The 17,152-nt window shown below is 41.5% G+C and overlaps 1 protein-coding gene across 8 annotated transcripts in view; it reads right to left on the bottom strand.

Annotated features, from left to right (window-relative positions):
- Positions 1-16,186, bottom strand: part of RAPGEF4 (Rap guanine nucleotide exchange factor 4) — a 143,640-nt gene extending 127,454 nt beyond the window's left edge. For 7 of the 8 annotated variants that reach the window (XM_060105795.1, XM_060105797.1, XM_060105792.1 and 4 more), the window contains exons 1-2: positions 16,108-16,180; positions 9,993-10,012 (exon numbers count right to left, since the gene is read on the bottom strand). In XM_060105795.1, the coding sequence (XP_059961778.1) occupies positions 9,993-10,012; positions 16,108-16,165 (78 nt within the window). In that variant the 5' untranslated portion in view covers positions 16,166-16,180. Of the gene's footprint in view, positions 1-9,992; positions 10,013-16,107 lie in introns of all 8 variants that reach the window. The other variant, XM_060105799.1, reaches the window with a different exon arrangement.
- Between the last annotated feature and the right edge of the window lie 966 nt (positions 16,187-17,152).

The following is a 17,152-nucleotide window of genomic DNA, read 5'->3' as shown; positions in this document are numbered from 1 at the left end:
TTGGAAGATATATGAATGGATGAATGAATGAATGAATGAATAAATAAATGAGCTGTATATTTTGGCTAATTCAGAGGTTCCCAACCAAGTACCAGTCATCTTACAAAAGAAAATAAAATTTACTATTAATATTTCCACTTTCATCCAAACATTTTGCACCATGTAACTAAAACTTCAGTTGTAAGGTTAGACATGTAGAAACACTGGAACGGCCACCAGAGGGAGCCCAAGTGTTTTTCTAAACATACCAGACACCAAAAAGAAAACATAAAATATAAAGCTGGGGGAGCAGGGGACGGGTGTGTGTAGGGGAAGGGACCATTACCTGTTTCAGTCAAAAGAATATCTTGTTGAATGACAAAGCCATTTTTGCAATATTTTACAAATTCCTTTACTAGGTAGCTGTACACTGCAATGCTTTGAAAATTTAAATAGGAGAATTTAACATAATATTAAAAAAGCTCACATACCCTAAAACTAGAAGGTGCAGGGTGGACTGCCATGATGACATCCATGATTCTCTGCTGGGCCCCCAAATGAGCCAGGCGCCTTCTCCAGCTTATCTTCTCTACTCTCTTACAGCTCTTACTCTCTACCCTATCCGTCTTTGTAGTCAACTTTGGGTGTGGTTTCCTCACTTTGTTTGGGATTGGGCTATCAAATTACAGCACCAAATCAGTGCTTGGTGTGACTTGGGGATTGTTCATTCTCTTAGCTGAGCTAAGTTACAAGGACATTAAGATGAACGACTTTTCATTTGGCATCTTGCCGTCTTCCCAGAATTGAGCACTGGACCAAGTCCTAATAGGACGCAAGCTTTTATAAGGCTTCCCAGACCCAATCTCCTCCTAAACCAGAACCTACTGGATAGCCTCAGAGATCCCCAGTCTAGGATAATATCCCTGGACTGAGGTTACCAACAAGGGTGTGATCTCCTTTGGAATGAAGCTCCAGAGAAGCTTAATGTAGTGTTTTATGTTTGGGAGCAGTGTAAAGTTTGGGAATTTCCCCCCTGCTTTACCTTATTTGACCTCCCAACAATCCTTTTGCTGTGGTTCATTGGTGAAATCACCATTTTATCATGAGGAAACTGAGGGTCAGAGTGCTAAGACTTGTTCAGTGTTGCTGGCTATTAACTGTCAGGGACAGAAGCTGATGCACCTCTGGAGACACAGACTATAACAATGAATATGTATTGAATCCAGTCATATTAGTATATTCTGAGACAGAAATAAAATTCTCATCTTCCTTTTCTGTCAAATTACAAATAGGTAGAAAGTCGGATGGAAGTGAATTTAATGGCTTAGCACCTGTTTTACGGGGTATTTTCATAGTATGTTTTCCTAAGTTTCTTTTTCATGTCCGGATGGGATAATTTTATCATGTATGCAAATAAATGAGCAGAAACCAGATTAAATTCCACAAGGTTAGGTCCTCTGCTGAATGCTGCTAGATTTAACATGTTGATTAAAGCCTTGACTATGGAATCAAAAGCATTCTTATTAAATTTGACAATGATACACAATTGGGTGGGGTGGCTGGCACTTAGGAAAACTGGAATGAAATTTAAAATAACCTTGACAAATGGAAAAGGAAAAAGAGGTCAAAATTCAATAGAAAGCTTTGCAGAGTGATTCATTCAAGAGAAGGGGGAAAAAAACAAAGGAGAACCACAGAAATCAGAGAGCACTGACTGGGCAATTATAGCAGAAAAGGAGCTGGAGATCAGAGTGAACAATAGGCTTCAAAGGCATCAGCTCTAGATCTGTCATTCTTAAAAGGAAGGCATGATATTGGAATGTACAAATAGGGGGAAATTCAAGCTAATTCCCCATCTGCATTCAAAACAGATCAACCTTTACTTATATATTTTTTAAAAATGGTGTTTTGTTGGAACCCTGAAATGCCTGATGCTTAGAAGTCAGATTTTGACAACTTTGCAAGGGCTCCTAGCACGTAGAGTCCAAAATAATGAAAAGTTTTTGATTCTGAAAGGTTTTGAAAAGCTCTGGTACCCTGTTCCTTTGTTCATGCATCGTTCTCCTTTCCCTTCCACCTGGGTAACATCTATGTTCCATCAAGAGCGCACGGAGGCGTTTCCTCCTCTTCCGGGAGGACTGCTCTGAGCCCCTCCCCTTCTCCTGAGAACCACACGGCCCCATGTGCCTCCTGAGGGTACGTAGGGGTCCCGGCACTGGCGCTTGGCCTGCCTCATCTCACTAATCCCCCCAGCAGGCCCCTCGGCGTCCACCACTGTGCCACTGCTCCCACACTGCTGTTACTCTTACCCTGTAGGTGTGGAAACAGAGGAGTAAAAGGTTTACTAACTTGTCCACCTTCACAGGGTTAGTGAGTGGCAGAGCTGGACTTAACTCAAGCCCGCAGAGCCTCTAAGCCCACGCGGTCACGCCACGGCCTCCCGACCACACGTGCCACAGCGCTGCAGTGTGCTGGCTTGTGTTCACACGTCTGCTTCCATCCCCGGCTGCAACTCCCTGAAGGTGCTACACTATTTTCATGGCTCCACGTGGGGCCTGGGATCCATCAATACATATGCATTCGATGAAAGGTTTTCAAGCAACTAGACAGCACATTCTATGGGTACTTCTGAATCATTCTTTGACTGAAGGAAAATAGAAAATAAAACAAAGCTGGAGAGAACTTGAACATTTATAAAAACAGGCAATAAGAATTCTGAACAAAGCCTGATCATATTACGAGAAGTTGGTGTTATGATTTTCTTTTCTGGAAATTCTAAAGAATGAAAATGGTTAAATATAAATTTATATATACATCTCCATGTGTCCATATATGTACATATGGGCGTGTATATGTGCATCTATCTATAATGTAATTTTACCTAAAGGTAAAGAGAACAACTATAGAATATTTTAATATCTATGGACTCAGGGTAGTCTTTTTTTTCTTTTTTTCTTTTTTTTTTTGAGGTACGCGGGCCTCTCACCGTTGTGGCCTCTCCCGCTGAGGAGCACAGGCTCCGGATGCGCAGTCTCAGCGGCCGTGGCTCACGGGCCCAGCCGCTCCGCGGCATGTGGGACCTTCCCGCACCGGGGCATGAACTCATGTCCCCTGCATCGGCAGGCGGACTCTCAACCACTGCGCCACCAGGGAAGCCCTCAGGGCAGTCTTGACACCGAATTATTAGAAAAGAATCCAAATCCTAAATGACATGTAATCACTAGATTAATTTATCCCATCTGAGAACACTACAATTTTCTCTCCTAAACCTAAGATGTATTTTGCAAATAATTTGGTTTCAATTTGTCAAAACAAGGACAATAAACATTCAAGTACATCAAACATAAACGATACTATATATTTTATTCCCACAGTCAATCAAGATAACATGCTAGCAGCGCCAAGTTACTGGTGATGAACATAATTGCCTGCAGCACAGAACAAAATATTTCTGAAGACAGCAGTGTACTCTCCCATAACTCTGGAATCAGCAGTGTAGTGTCTTACTATCAACATGACATTATGTTCCTGGCCCTGCTGAGAGTGGAACTAATTCTCAGCAGGAATGCCAATAGTGAACAGCCTCACCTCAAGGCCGTGGCATTTGTTAAAGTGAGAGCAGGGAGAGGCTGCTGGCTAGAGAGATTGGGGAATATCATTTCTTTTATGATTATTATTTTTAACCATTAAACACTACCCAGGTTCTCTGTGATATCTTGCCCAAGTCAAATTCTGACTACAGAAAACACTGAGAACATATTCAAAGCAAGGTTATATGGTTAACCCAGCGGCAGCCCTAGATCAGCATGGCAGCAATACTCAAAGGCTCTCCTCCTAAAAATGTAGAGACACCGACATAAGAACACTGAATCAGTCACCAAATATAACTTGTAATATTATAAAAATAACTCTAAAATATATTAGCGAGCCACCACCCCAATACACCCGGATAGGTGCCCTTTCATCAAGCAAACTCACAGCTTGCAGGTCCTGTGAACACTGCCGAAGAACATTCAGAGGCAACAAACACATGGCATAATTGACAACAGAAGATAAGATGTTCAGAGAGTTCCCTGCACTAACTTTTTTTTTTTTTTTTTTTTTTTTTTTTTTTTTTTAGCGGTATGCGGGCCTCTCACTGCTGCGGCCTCTCCCACTGCGGAGCACAGGCTCCGGACGCGCAGGCTCAGTGGCCATGGCTCACGGGCCCAGCCGCTCCGCGGCATGTGGGATCTTCCTGGACCAGGGCACGAACCCGTGTCCCCTGCATCAGCAGGCAGACTCTCAACCACTGTGCCACCAGGGAAGCCCCCTGCACTTACTATTTACTATGTAGATGAAGGTCAAGTACACATCATCTTAAAAATTCAATCAGAAACAGAAACAGACTTACAGATATAAAAAACAAACTTAAGGTTACCAAAGGGGGAACGTGGCGGGGAGGGATAAATCAGGAGCTTGGGATGAACGTACACACACTACTATATATAAGACAGATAACCAACAAGGACCTACTGTATAGCACAGGGAACTCTACTCAATATTCCGTGATAACCGATATAAGAATCTAAACAAGAATGAATATATGTATATTTATAACTGAGTCACTTTGCTGTACACCTGAAACTAACACAGCATTGTAAATCAACTATGCTCCAATAAATTTTTAAAAAGAGAGAGAAAAAAATTCAATCAGTATGCCCCTGCAGAAGCTAGAGAGAGATGGCACAGGCCAGCTTTTATATGAGGAGAGGAAGAGATGGAGCAAAAAGCAGAAAGAAATTCAGCAAGGGCCTCTCGCCCCATAAAATGCATAATTCACAAACACAAAAACAAACATTTCTTCAGAGACCAAGAGCTGAAGTTGTCCTTGGCACCTTCGACATTAACAGCCTGTTTTTCCCGGGAGGTGGGGCAAAGTCAGTCTTGGCTTGCTGAGCTACACGATCTAATAGGCCAGCTAAGGAATGAGTATTTACACACTACAAACGCGTAATTTCGGGCCAGCAACACTGCTAAATCTAATCTTCTCTTGGGTGATAAGCAACTTGTCCTTCAAGTGAAAACGAGCAGCTCAGGATTTTCTGCCTTCAGCGTTTGGTTGGTTTGCTCTCCTGTGTAGAGCTTCGTACCCTCAGCCAGTCACACGTGTGTTGCTTCAGTGTGGTGACAGTGCTGGTTAAAACATTCTCACCCTAGACCAGAGGGAAATGGCTGCTGGGGAAAAGTTGTGAACTCTGGCCAGGATGTCCCAATCAGCTCGGGACGCCTACCAGTCATGTTGTAAAGTAGGATTTTAAAAACTGTGTTCCACCATAAACTGTTGGTTTGAATTCAGTTTGAAAGCTGGAGTTGAAAGGCTTTACAGAGTTTTATGGGGTTTTCTAAGTGGTTTTTTTGCGGTACACGGGCCTCTCACTGTTGTGGCCTCTCCGTTGCAGAGCACAGGCTCCGGATGTGCAGGCTCAGCGGCCATGGCTCACGGGCCCAGCCGCTCCGCGGCATGTGGGATCTTCCCGGACCGGGGCACAAACGCCACCAGGGAAGCCCTAGGTTTGTTTTTGTTTTTTTTTTTTTTTTAAATATTTTAAGTTTCTATAAGGATACACAATTTCCTTTTCTTCATCTGACCCAGAATCATAGCCAACCTACAATGGTAAAATAAGACATCATCATTTAATTGGTGGAAAATATTCTAATCTGTTTTCTCTAACCCTGAAAAAGAGCAACAATAGAGATAAATGTTATTATAGTCCCTAAAATTGCTAACCTATTGACCCTAGTAATTACTTGTTTATTATTGCTCTCTCCTTAATGAGAATTTTCACAAAGCATGTAAACTATGTCCTTACCATTCGCCATTTAAAATCTTATGTCTTTATAATAATTTCCAAAAAGTATTCTTCATATAAATAACCTATGATTTTTTTAAAGTTTGGGAAGATTTAAGTACTCTTCTTTTTTTTTTTTTTTTTTTTGCGGTATGCAGGCCTCTCACTGCTGTGGCCTCTCCCGCTGCAGAGCACAGGCTCCGGACGCGCAGGCCCAGTGGCCATGGCTCACGGGCCCAGCCGCTCCGCGGCATATGGGATCCTCCCAGACCGGGGCACGAACCCGCATCCCCTGCATCGGCAGGCGGACTCTCAACCACTGCGCCACCAGGGAGGCCCTAAGTACTCTTCTTAAAAGGAGACCAACCAAATAGCTTTACAAAACCCCCAGCCTTGTTTGTTATTAGCATCTAGCATCAGTTCTTCCAGTGCTTGGGAAACCTATGAGCTCTGAGTTGATAGTGCTTTATATTGGGAACCTATCCTTGCGTATTTCACAAGAAACTTACTAATCACACTGTCAACATTATCACTGCCTAAAAAATGAAGACCTCAAATGACCCTTTTGGAAACAAGATGTTTGTTTCCAATGGGATTATTTTGATATCTTCCTGAGTCTATTTTCTGGCTCCTTCCACACTGAGGAAGAAACGTATAAACTTCTAAAACTACAAAACTCCTTAGCAGTTGCCTCTCAAAAGAATGGAGCACAATAAGCAACAAAGTCTATCTACGCAGCAAAATACTATAGACAAGCTCATTCCGTCAAAGGGCAACTGTAACATTCAACTAGAAAGTGTTCTTTTCATTGCGATTTTTATGTTCTGTGTTAAACATGGTCAGTCAGGTATGCCACTTATAGGAGACAGAAAAAAAATTTAAACAGATCAAAGAGAAGAATCTATAAAACCAACAAGCCCAAACAATTGCAACCCTGACAAAATGGTCTTCTTGCTTTATTGGTTCAATGTTAATTTTTCTAACATTTTTATCAATTATTTTACAGGTTCCAGTATCCTGTGTCATCTAAAGTTGAATGATGTTCCTATGAATTATAATAAGTAGTAGACAAAATAATCCAGCAAGTTAACTGCCAACCTATTTGTTTCTATGGAAGTGCAATCTATGAAAAGAAAGTTCTTTTTATGAAAGGTAAGGCTCGGTCTGGAAATAAAATATAGCTGGCAAGGCAGCTAAAAACACCATTTACTGACGTTTGCATATTTGATTAAAAGTTAAACATGGTGATTAACAAAATCAGGAGCTAGAAAAAAGAATTTATTCCTTCCATAAAGAATCTGTTTGGACACTGAGACAATAGTCTAAGTGCTTTTGTTTCAGTGCACAGGCATATTATTGCTATTTAGAGAAACATAAAGGGAATATAATATTGCCCAGCATGTAGTTAAAGAAGGTAAAGGATAAAAGAAATCATCCTTACACTTGTCTCTCTTTATTTTTTTTAAAGTAAGACATTACTGTATTGCTTGTTTTTGCTTTTGTTTTTTTTAATATATTTATTTATTTTACTTCTTTATTTTTGGCTGGGTTGGGTCTTCATTGCTGCACTCAGGCTTCCTCTAGTTGCGGCGAGTGGGTGCTACTCTTTGTTGCGGTGTGCAGGCTTCTCATTGTAGTAGCTCCTCTTGGTGTGGAGCAGGGGCTCTAGGCGCACGGGCTTCAGTAGTTGTGACACACGGGCTCAGTAGTTGTGGCTCGTGGGCTCTAGAGCGCAGGCTCAGTAATTGTGACGCATGGGCTCAGCTGCCCCGCAGCATGTGGGATCGTCCCGGACCAGGGCTCGAACCCATGTCCCCTGCATTGGCAGGCGGATTCTTAACCACTGCGCCGCCAGGGAAGTCCCCAACTTGTCTCTTAAAGGAAAAAATTCAATTATCATTAACACCACTTTAAGGCTCTTAGGCTTCTTTTTATCTTTCTAGAGCTTCAACTCTACTCATGAATGTCTTTCATCTCATTTGCTTTATTTTGACTGATGGCATGGGAGAGCTTCCCTAATAGCATGTGGTGACGTTGTATCCACTCTACTTGCTGACAGAGAAAAAGTATGCTTCTTCTTGCTAGTGAGTTTGACATAGAATGACCCAAACAAATACAAGTAAGTATATACTATGACTAGTTATTGGGGAGACAGGCTGGCCAGCACCCTAAATCTCTGAGGGCAAGACGCTGTTAAATTCATTGTATCTGACTCTCTGCAAACTTCAAATTCCTCTTTTGTCATGAAGTGAGCTACATGACAGCTGGTAGGCTTTCTGCTTAGAACGTTGTATCTGTCGTTCCACTGTGGGGAGGTCCAACCTAAAGGTCACCAGGTGCCTAAGAGAGACAGAGTATCCTTCTGAAGCTTAGAACATTTGAGACCTCCTGGGGCCTGGCCATTCTGTGTGTGCTCTCCACACCACTGACAGTCCCTTGATGAGGAAGCACCAGGCCCTTGTATCATCTTTGTTTGGCTAACGATCCATGTATTATTTGTTACAGCGCGCTTTGGGACATCCATGTCCAAAATGGTGCCAAGATCAGTTACTTTAGCATCTAAAGCCTATTGTTTTAGACTCTCCATGAACCTGGTCATCTACAGCTTTACTCAACATACAAAGATACATTTTTTAAATAGCAACATACCATTACAAAGGTTCACTGAACAAAGACATTTTAAGGAGGGTTAGTAGACATTTGATCATGTCCAAAACGTCCATTGGACGTTTGGTACACATCAAAAGGTCCTTGAAATTTGGTTGTATCCAAAAAGTTCATAAGCATATTTGGTCCATGACAAATGGTTTTGGACAGGACAAATATCAAGGACCTTTTGGCATGGACCAAATGTCTCTATAGATGCTTTTGGACCAGACCAAATGTCCTTCAAGGTTAAGGAGAGCCATAAAATGTAAAAGGACAGTTACTTTATAAGGGGTAGGGCATTTTTCAGAGGAGAAAAGACAGCTAGAAAATGACACAGGACTTGATAAAATAATAATTATTGCAACAGTCCTCACCTTTACTGAGCTCTATTGTATGACTCTCTACGCTTTCCACAGATTATCTCACTCAGTATTCACGATGGCCTCTTAAGGTAGTCACAACCAACATCCACATTTTAAAGATGAGGCAAGGATGTTTAGAGAAGTCAAGTGGCTTGCGCAAAGTCCCACAACTAGGAACTGAAGTCCTTTGCTGAACCAAGTCAACGAGGATTTGGTGTGACATCTGAAGTGACATTGCTAGGTCTTGAACCCAAATGTGTAGTGGTATAGCAGTGGACCGGAATTCCCAACCAGCCCTTTAAAACCAACATTATGAAAACAGGAAGATGTAAAGAAAGCTAGAGTCAGACCTCTGAAAAGGAATACAGAAATAGTCTGAAATTACCACAGACACCGGCCCCAAAGCAGGGAAAGGACAGAAAAGGGAGACAGTTCTGTAACACTGTCACTTGGGTACAGCAATTGAGGAACACAATGACAAGTCAACACAATTGAGAGCCACCAAGCACCACTTCAGATCAATCCTTACACACTTCCGTATTAACCCTTCCATGTTGTTGTCTAAATTTAGATTCCAGTTAATATCATTATTATTTGCATGCAAAGACAATGCCACTACACCACCACCAGTCTTAGAAGGAGTACTTGGCACTGGTTCTTGGTGACAGATTTATCCTAAAGCACCTACTCTCTTACCTGTTTGCCCTGACCAATTAGAGCAATTCATTATTTTCAACTTCAAAGAGAAATATTGACTCTAATGCACTTGGATACAATTATAAAATCAACTGGCCTGAAATCTCATATTTTGTATTCCTACTAAGGAAAAACAGCTAATTTTCTATGTGCTGTTAAACTAGTGGTTTGCTCTACTGCCCTGTATGCATCATGGGAAAAAGAAAACACTTATCAATTATACTGTTTGTCCCTAGAATAACCTTTCTTCAGACTAGTTAACATCAAGGACATGTGATGACCACGTCAGAGCAGTCAACCTTCTCCCCTTCATATTTCAAAGTGACTCACCAAAGATGCCAGAATAAGATTAGAAGAATATTTACTGCTCTGTTGAATGTGGATAAAGAGCTCTCTTTGATGGTAGCGTTACAACAATTATTTTTTACCTTATGACAGTTTTTAGAAATTAGGCAGAGACCGAGTAGCTACTCACGTTCTCCTTGTCAGGAATCCCTAGAAGAGGAAAGAGAGAGAGAAAGAGCATGAGCTGTAAGATCAACTTGCAAAATGACAATGAAATCCCTTGCTGAATCAAACCAAGTAAAATTTTGGTGTTTTCAATTTGTCTTTCCATAACAATGTACATAATGCTGCTTAGAAAAATAGCAGCACCTACCAAAATCTGTAACATAAATAAATCAATGAATCAGGAGCAGGGCTGTGTGCCAGATAATAAAGTCTCATACTTATTTTGCTTTTCTACCATACGCTTTACTCTCCTAGAGGTAAAAATCCATCCTTGCTTATTTTACACCATGTGAGCAGCTGTCTCAGAGCAATTAATCTGTCTTGGGCACCAGAACACTCAGAATTTTAGACAAACACATCAACTCTTAAGTTGCACAGGTTGTATTTTTCCAAGGCAACCCCCCTGACACCGCTCCAGGGATTTGAACCTGGGGGCAAGTCGCACATAAAGACTACTAGCACACAACTTTTATTTTGGGCAAAGCAAACTGCTGCTGCTTCCGAGTCAGGTCCGAGCAGGCAATGGCTGTTTCCAGGGGTGTCTCAATTTTCTTAGCAAATAAGTTAATCATTCGTCCATTCACTCATTTACACACATTTCATGAGCACTTGGTCCAGGCTGGCACTGGTCCTTTGTACTTCCTTTGGGTCTGCTACTCTGCCATGGTAAGGGTGGCCATACTGGAAGGTCACTGGCCCCAGCAGAGCTTACTGGCCCCAGTACAGTGAGAACAAGCGGCCTTATACTGAAGTGACAGAAGTTCAGATGGTTTTTATGTGTGGCTTGCACCTAGCTTAGAACTACTGGGGCGGTGTGAGGGGGTTTGCAATGCAAAAATATAGTACATCCAAATTCTGAGTAAGCAGGACTTTATGTGTTTAATAAGGGGCCATACAGGACTTAAAATATTGGCATTAAAAGCACTGAGTGCCCATCCTAATAGGCAGCAGTAAGCAGGAGGGGTAAGAAAAGAATAGATTATTAGGAAACATACCCTAATTAAACTTTGACCCCCAACCTGGGATAGTATTGGGACATAAAAGCTCAGGCAGGAAACAAGGGGACAGAGAGGGTTGTCCTCTCAAGCAGAGTACTAATGAACATGTTTGCCATCACTTCTCGGATCTGCCAGAAAGAGTAAGGGTGGCCCAATGTCAGCACTCTGAAATTCGTCTTGAGTCCATCCATCCATTTATCCATCCATCCAACGACCATTTGAAAGGACAAGAGTTGACTAATGAGGAGATACAGGGTTGTAACAGAAGCTTACCTTCTAGGAGGTTTAATAAGATAAACACACAGTTGTACAAATCATCATATCAGAGTGGATAGAAATTAGGGTATTTGTAGAGAAATAATACTGAAAAGGTGCTCTCAGGCCATGCAGGAACTTGCAAGTTGGGCTAAGGCATTAGCAGTCTTGGAATTTCACCTTCTATGCCTGGCAATGGACCATCATTAAAGGTTCTGAGCAACAGAGTGGTATGATCAAGAAAAAGGAGGGAAGGGACTTTTCAAAATTAAAAGACACCTAAGACATAAAAACCAGAGGCAATGGCATGGTCCTTCATGGAAGCGCAGTTTGAATGATTAACTACAAAGACATTCAGTTGGGGAAATTCGGACTTGGATTGAGTGGTGGATATTATTAAGGAAAATCATACCAGTAATTAGGTACAATAATGGTGTGGTTTTTGCATGGAAAAGTCTGTATTTTCAAAAATGCCTGCTGAAGTATTTGGGGTGAAATGTATATATATGATTAGAAGAGGAAATATTCCACAGCAATCAGAGAAGAAAAGGAAATAAAAGGAATCCAAATGGGAAAAGAAGAAGTAAAGCTGTCACTGTTTGCAGATGACATGATACTATACATAGGGAATCCTAAAGATGCTACCAGAAAACTACTAGAGCTAATCAATGAATTTGGTAAAGTTGCAGGATACAAAATTAATGCACAGAAATCTCTGGCATTCCTATATACTAATGATGAAAAATCTGAAAGTGAAATCAAGGAAACACTCCCATTTACCATTGCAACAAAAAGAATAAAATATCTAGGAATAAACTTACCTAAGGAGACAAAAGACCTGTATGCAGAAAATTATAAGACACTGATGAAAGAAATTAAAGATGATACAAATAGATGGAGAGATGTACCATGTTCTTGGATTGGAAGAATCAACATTGTGAAAATGACTCTACTACCCAAAGCAATCTACAGATTCAATGCAATCCCTATCAAACTACCAATGGCATTTTTCACAGAACTAGAACAAAAAATTTCACAATTTGTATGGAAACACAAAAGACCCCGAATAGCCAAAGCAATCTTGAGAACGAAAAATGGAGCTGGAGGAAGCAGGCTCCCTGACTTCAGACTATACTACAAAGCTACAGTAATCAAGACAGTATGGTACTGGCACAAAAACAGAAAGATAGATCAATGGAACAGGATAGAAAGCCCAGAGATAAACCCACGGACATATGGTCACCTTATCTTTGATAAAGGAGGCAGGAATGTACAGTGGAGAAAGGACAGTCTCTTCAATAAGTGGTGCTGGGAAAACTGGACAGGGACATGTAAAAGTATGAGATTAGATCACTCCCTAACACCATACACAAAAATAAGCTCAAAATGGATTAAAGACCTAAATGTAAGGCCAGACACTATCAAACTCCTAGAGGAAAACATAGGCAGAACACTCTATGACATAAATCACAGCAAGATCTTTTTTGACCCACCTCCTAGAGAAATGGAAATAAAGACAAAAATAAACACATGGGACCTAATGAAACTTCAAAGCTTTTGCACAGCAAAGGAAACCATAAACAAGACGAAAAGACAACCCTCAGAATGGGAGAAAATATTTGCAAATGAAGCAACTGACAAAGGATTAATCTCCACAATTTATAAGCAGCTCATGCAGCTCAATAGCAAAAAAACAAACAACCCAATCCAAAAATGGGCAGAAGACCTAAATAGACATTTCTCCACAGAAGATATACAGACTGCCAACAAATACATGAAAGGATGCTCAACATCTTTACTCATTAGAGAAATGCAAATCAAAACTACAATGAGATGTCATCTCACACCAGTCAGAATGGCCATCATCAAAAAATCTAGAAACAATAAATGCTGGAGAGGGTGTGGAAAAAAGGGAACACTCTTGCACTGCTGGTGGGAATGTGAATTGGTACAGCCACTATGGAGAACGGTATGGAGGTTCCTTAAAAAACTACAAATAGAACTACCATATGACCCAGCAATCCCACTACTGGGCATATACCCTGAGAAAACCATAATTCAAAAAGAGACATGTACCAAAATGTTCATAGCAGCCCTATTTACAATAGCCCGGAGATGGAAACAACCTAAGTGTCCATCATCGGATGAATGGGTAAAGAAGATGTGGCACATATGTACAATGGAATATTACTCAGCCATAAAAAGAAATGAAATTGAGCTATTTGTAATGAGGTGGATAGACCTAGAGTCTGTCATACAGAGTGAAGTAAGTCAGAAAGAGAAAGACAAATACTGTATGCTGACACATATATATGGAATTTAAGAAAAAAAAATGTCATGAAGAACATAGGGGTAAGACGGGAATAAAGACACAGACCTACTAGAGCATGGACTTGAGGATATGGGGAGGGGGAAGGGTAAGCTGTGACAAAGCGAAAGAGCGGCATGGACATATATACACTACCAAACGTAAGGTAGATAGCTAGTGGGAAGCAGCCGCATAGCACAGGGAGATCAGCTCAGTTCTTTGTGACCGCCTGGAGGGGTGAGATAGGGAGGGTGGGAGGGAGATGCAAAAGGGAGGGGATATGGGAACATATGTATATGTATAACTGATTAAATTTGTAAAATAAAATTTAAAAAAAAAAAAAAGAAGAGGAAATATGGCAAAATGATAATATGAAAATACCTATCAAATTATTAATAATCTTATTTAAGTATTAAAGTTTAATATTAATTAAAGTGATGACAATACAGGTATTAACTGTATCATTCTGTATGCTTGAAATTTTTCATAATAAAAAGTAAATTTAAAAAGTTCTGTGTAAGTCAGGTGTAGGGTAAACCAAGAGTGAAATAATGAAGGTTCAAAGCCAGTTGAGCCATCTTTGCTCTCAGGTCAAGGGTGATGAGGCCCTCAGCCAGGGGGCTGCAGAGGGGAGAGAAAGGAAAGAATATGAACATTACACAGGAAGGAACAAGGGATGGACAAGTGATTAACTTCAGGGGGTGGAGGTGAGAGAAAAGAGGACCCCAAAACAGTGGAGGTTTAGTACCTGGTATGGGAGGACTGTGGAATTATGGATGGAAATACACTTTCAGGAGGAAGGATGGTTTGTGGGAATCACGATGTATTCCGTTACTGATATTTTGGGTGCATGAGACCAGGAGGACATCCGGATGGAAAGAGAATCAGATCAGTAGTCATTTGGAAGGTTAGGCTGCCCTTTGTAAGACTCAAACAGATTTGTATCAGTTGCAAGAAAGGATGCAACGGTGGAGGGGTCAGTATAGAGGAAAAAAGAGGAAAACAGCCAAGGCTGTCTAAACTTCCAGCTGAGGGGAAGAATACCCATGAAAGAATACAAGTGGCCAGAGAGATACAAGAAAACCAGGATAATGCAGTGGAGGCTGGGACCCAAGGGAGAATGGAGTCCGAACATGGAAAATCTTACCCAGTCATAGAGAATGTGTAATAGTAATGACTGAGGCTGGCTATTGGTTGGTCACTGGAGAATTCAGATGGCTTGAGTCAAGAAGTATATGGCAGGAGGAAGACTTTGAGGGGTTAAAGAGTAACTGGTGGTGAGGAAATAATAGCTCACATCATTTGGGTGATTATTATACGCCCGTCACATTTGCTTCTAAACATCTGACACGTTTTGCTTCATTTAATCCTCACAACAATCCTATGAGGAAACCGAGGCACAGAGACACTAAGTGCCTTAACGGAAGTCACACAGCTAGGAGACAGCACAGCTGGGATTTCCAGCGCAGTTACTGGTCATCCCTAGATCAGCCAGGAGAGAAAAATCAAGAACAGGGGAAGAAATGAAAGGAAAGAAAGATCTGCCCTCCAACGCCCACCTCTCCAAGGACAGAAGAGAAACAGAGAAAGAGAGGGCACAGGCTGCCCAGAAACTGGGAAACAGAGGGGATGGAAACTCACTTAAGATCCTGGTCAGGCGGGAAGGAGGGTCACCTGTAGAGAGTGACAAGTCTGAGCGTGAGAACGAGTGTGGGAATTCAAGGAGGTAGGAAGAGGACGGGAAGGGTGACTCTGGCTCTGAAGATGCTTGGAGTGGAAGTACTACTCGATCCATCAGTGTGTCAGTGTTGAGGTGCTACGGCTTCAGAAACCTCAGGGCTCGCTGCCTTGTAACACATATACGGACGAGAGCCAAGTAAGGGGACCCAGAGCCTCCACGAGCAACTCCCAGGGATGGTATCGAGTGCTAAAAAGATGCTTCTGACATGCATGAACAGATAAACAGACTCAGGACACAGGATTTCTTCGAGTCTAGTGGGCACCCATTAGATAAGAGCATCACAGAGAAAAACTTCCTTTCTTTTATGATCAGCCAGAGACTGATCTGGCTGATTCCAGATCTCTTACAAAAGGTCTGGAATTTGAAGAGGCCACGATTTAAGAAGAATAAAGAATGAATCCCGCTGCTTCTCTCCTTGATGTGTAGCATCAAAATAAGCAAGAGGTGTGGCTCTCAGGTGTCTACGACCAACACAGTTCATGAACCCCATTTTTCAAAGAGCCCAGAAACAACACTTTAAAATGAAGGTATTCTGGGAAAGCATGCTGAAGTTGCAACTAGTACCAGAGCATACCTCCCTCTATCAGCTAAGACCACAAAATTATACTATAGGAACAATTTTTAAAAATAACTCAAGTGTGGGCTGGTGGGTCTGTTTATCCACAAAAGAGTCTGGAGACTTACTGTCAAGCTGGTGTAGGAAGTATTTTTTTGTCACATGGAAACACATACCGCACAACAGATTTTTATATACAAAATGTTCGTATTTTTCACTTACTGTCATTGTTAGAGCCTGTTTCCATAACACCATAAGGAGGAGCCAGAAGTCCTGCCATGTACTGTCGATACTTCTGAAAGACAAGATTGTAAACTCAGTGTACAGATATTTACTCACTTTGAGCATTCGTGTATTTACATGTTAAAAAGCAGAAACGCTGGGTGTCAGGAAGCATCTGAGTCGTGTATTTATAGAGCCATGGAGCGTGCTGTCTGGGCTCTGGGGCCTAAAATAAAAATGCTGTGTTCTAAAGAGGTCTTCCCGGATGAGACTGAAAGAGCCCCTGTTGGGGAGGGAGTTCTATCGCAGCCCATTCCTCCATGTATTTGTGACTGATTAGCCAAACGTGTGGGCTCTTACCCTCCCCTCCACCTCTTGCCCAGTTTCTCATGCTCTCAAACACATGCTCAGGTTTTTGAGGAGGGAAAAGGCATTTGGTTTTTGCAGATGCAGATACAAATGAAAGTGCCGCCTTCTTAACAGGTGAATAGCACTGAATCAGCTGTCTTTCAAAGCAAAAAGAAATGCATCTCTAGAAAATGTCTGTTTTGAAAGGAGCTGATTCATCGCCATTTACCAACTTCCTTTTACACTGTACACCTGCCTGTTATGTGACCTCCAAAGAACTTTTGATTTGTGGTCAAATAGAATAGTTTGGCTTCATTTAGAATTATTTGGATTCCCCTGAATTCTCCCCCTAACTTTTGGTCCAGGCCTGCTTTAAAACCTGGGGCTCAGCGATACATATTAGCCTTGGGAGTCTGTTTTGAAGGGATAAGGCTTGGTGAGCATAAAGCATGTAGGTAGAGTACCCAACAAGAGAGGAGTGACATTTATGAAGAATGGAAAATGAGTGTAAGACATCCTCTCTTCTCAGGTAATAAGTACAGCCTCCTCCCCTTTCAGAATGAAAAGCTGGGCAATTTTATTTATTACATGGTGTCATGTATACTTATGGTTTATAATTATGATGACACATGTTAAACAGCACCAAAGGAATCAAGACTCTATAACGTGCTTGTGGGTTACACAAACGTCAGCAGAA

This window comes from Mesoplodon densirostris, chromosome 8 (genome assembly GCF_025265405.1).
Source record: "Mesoplodon densirostris isolate mMesDen1 chromosome 8, mMesDen1 primary haplotype, whole genome shotgun sequence".
NCBI classification, from domain to species: Eukaryota; Metazoa; Chordata; class Mammalia; order Artiodactyla; family Ziphiidae; genus Mesoplodon; species Mesoplodon densirostris.
This window is presented reverse-complemented; position numbering and strand designations above follow the sequence as displayed.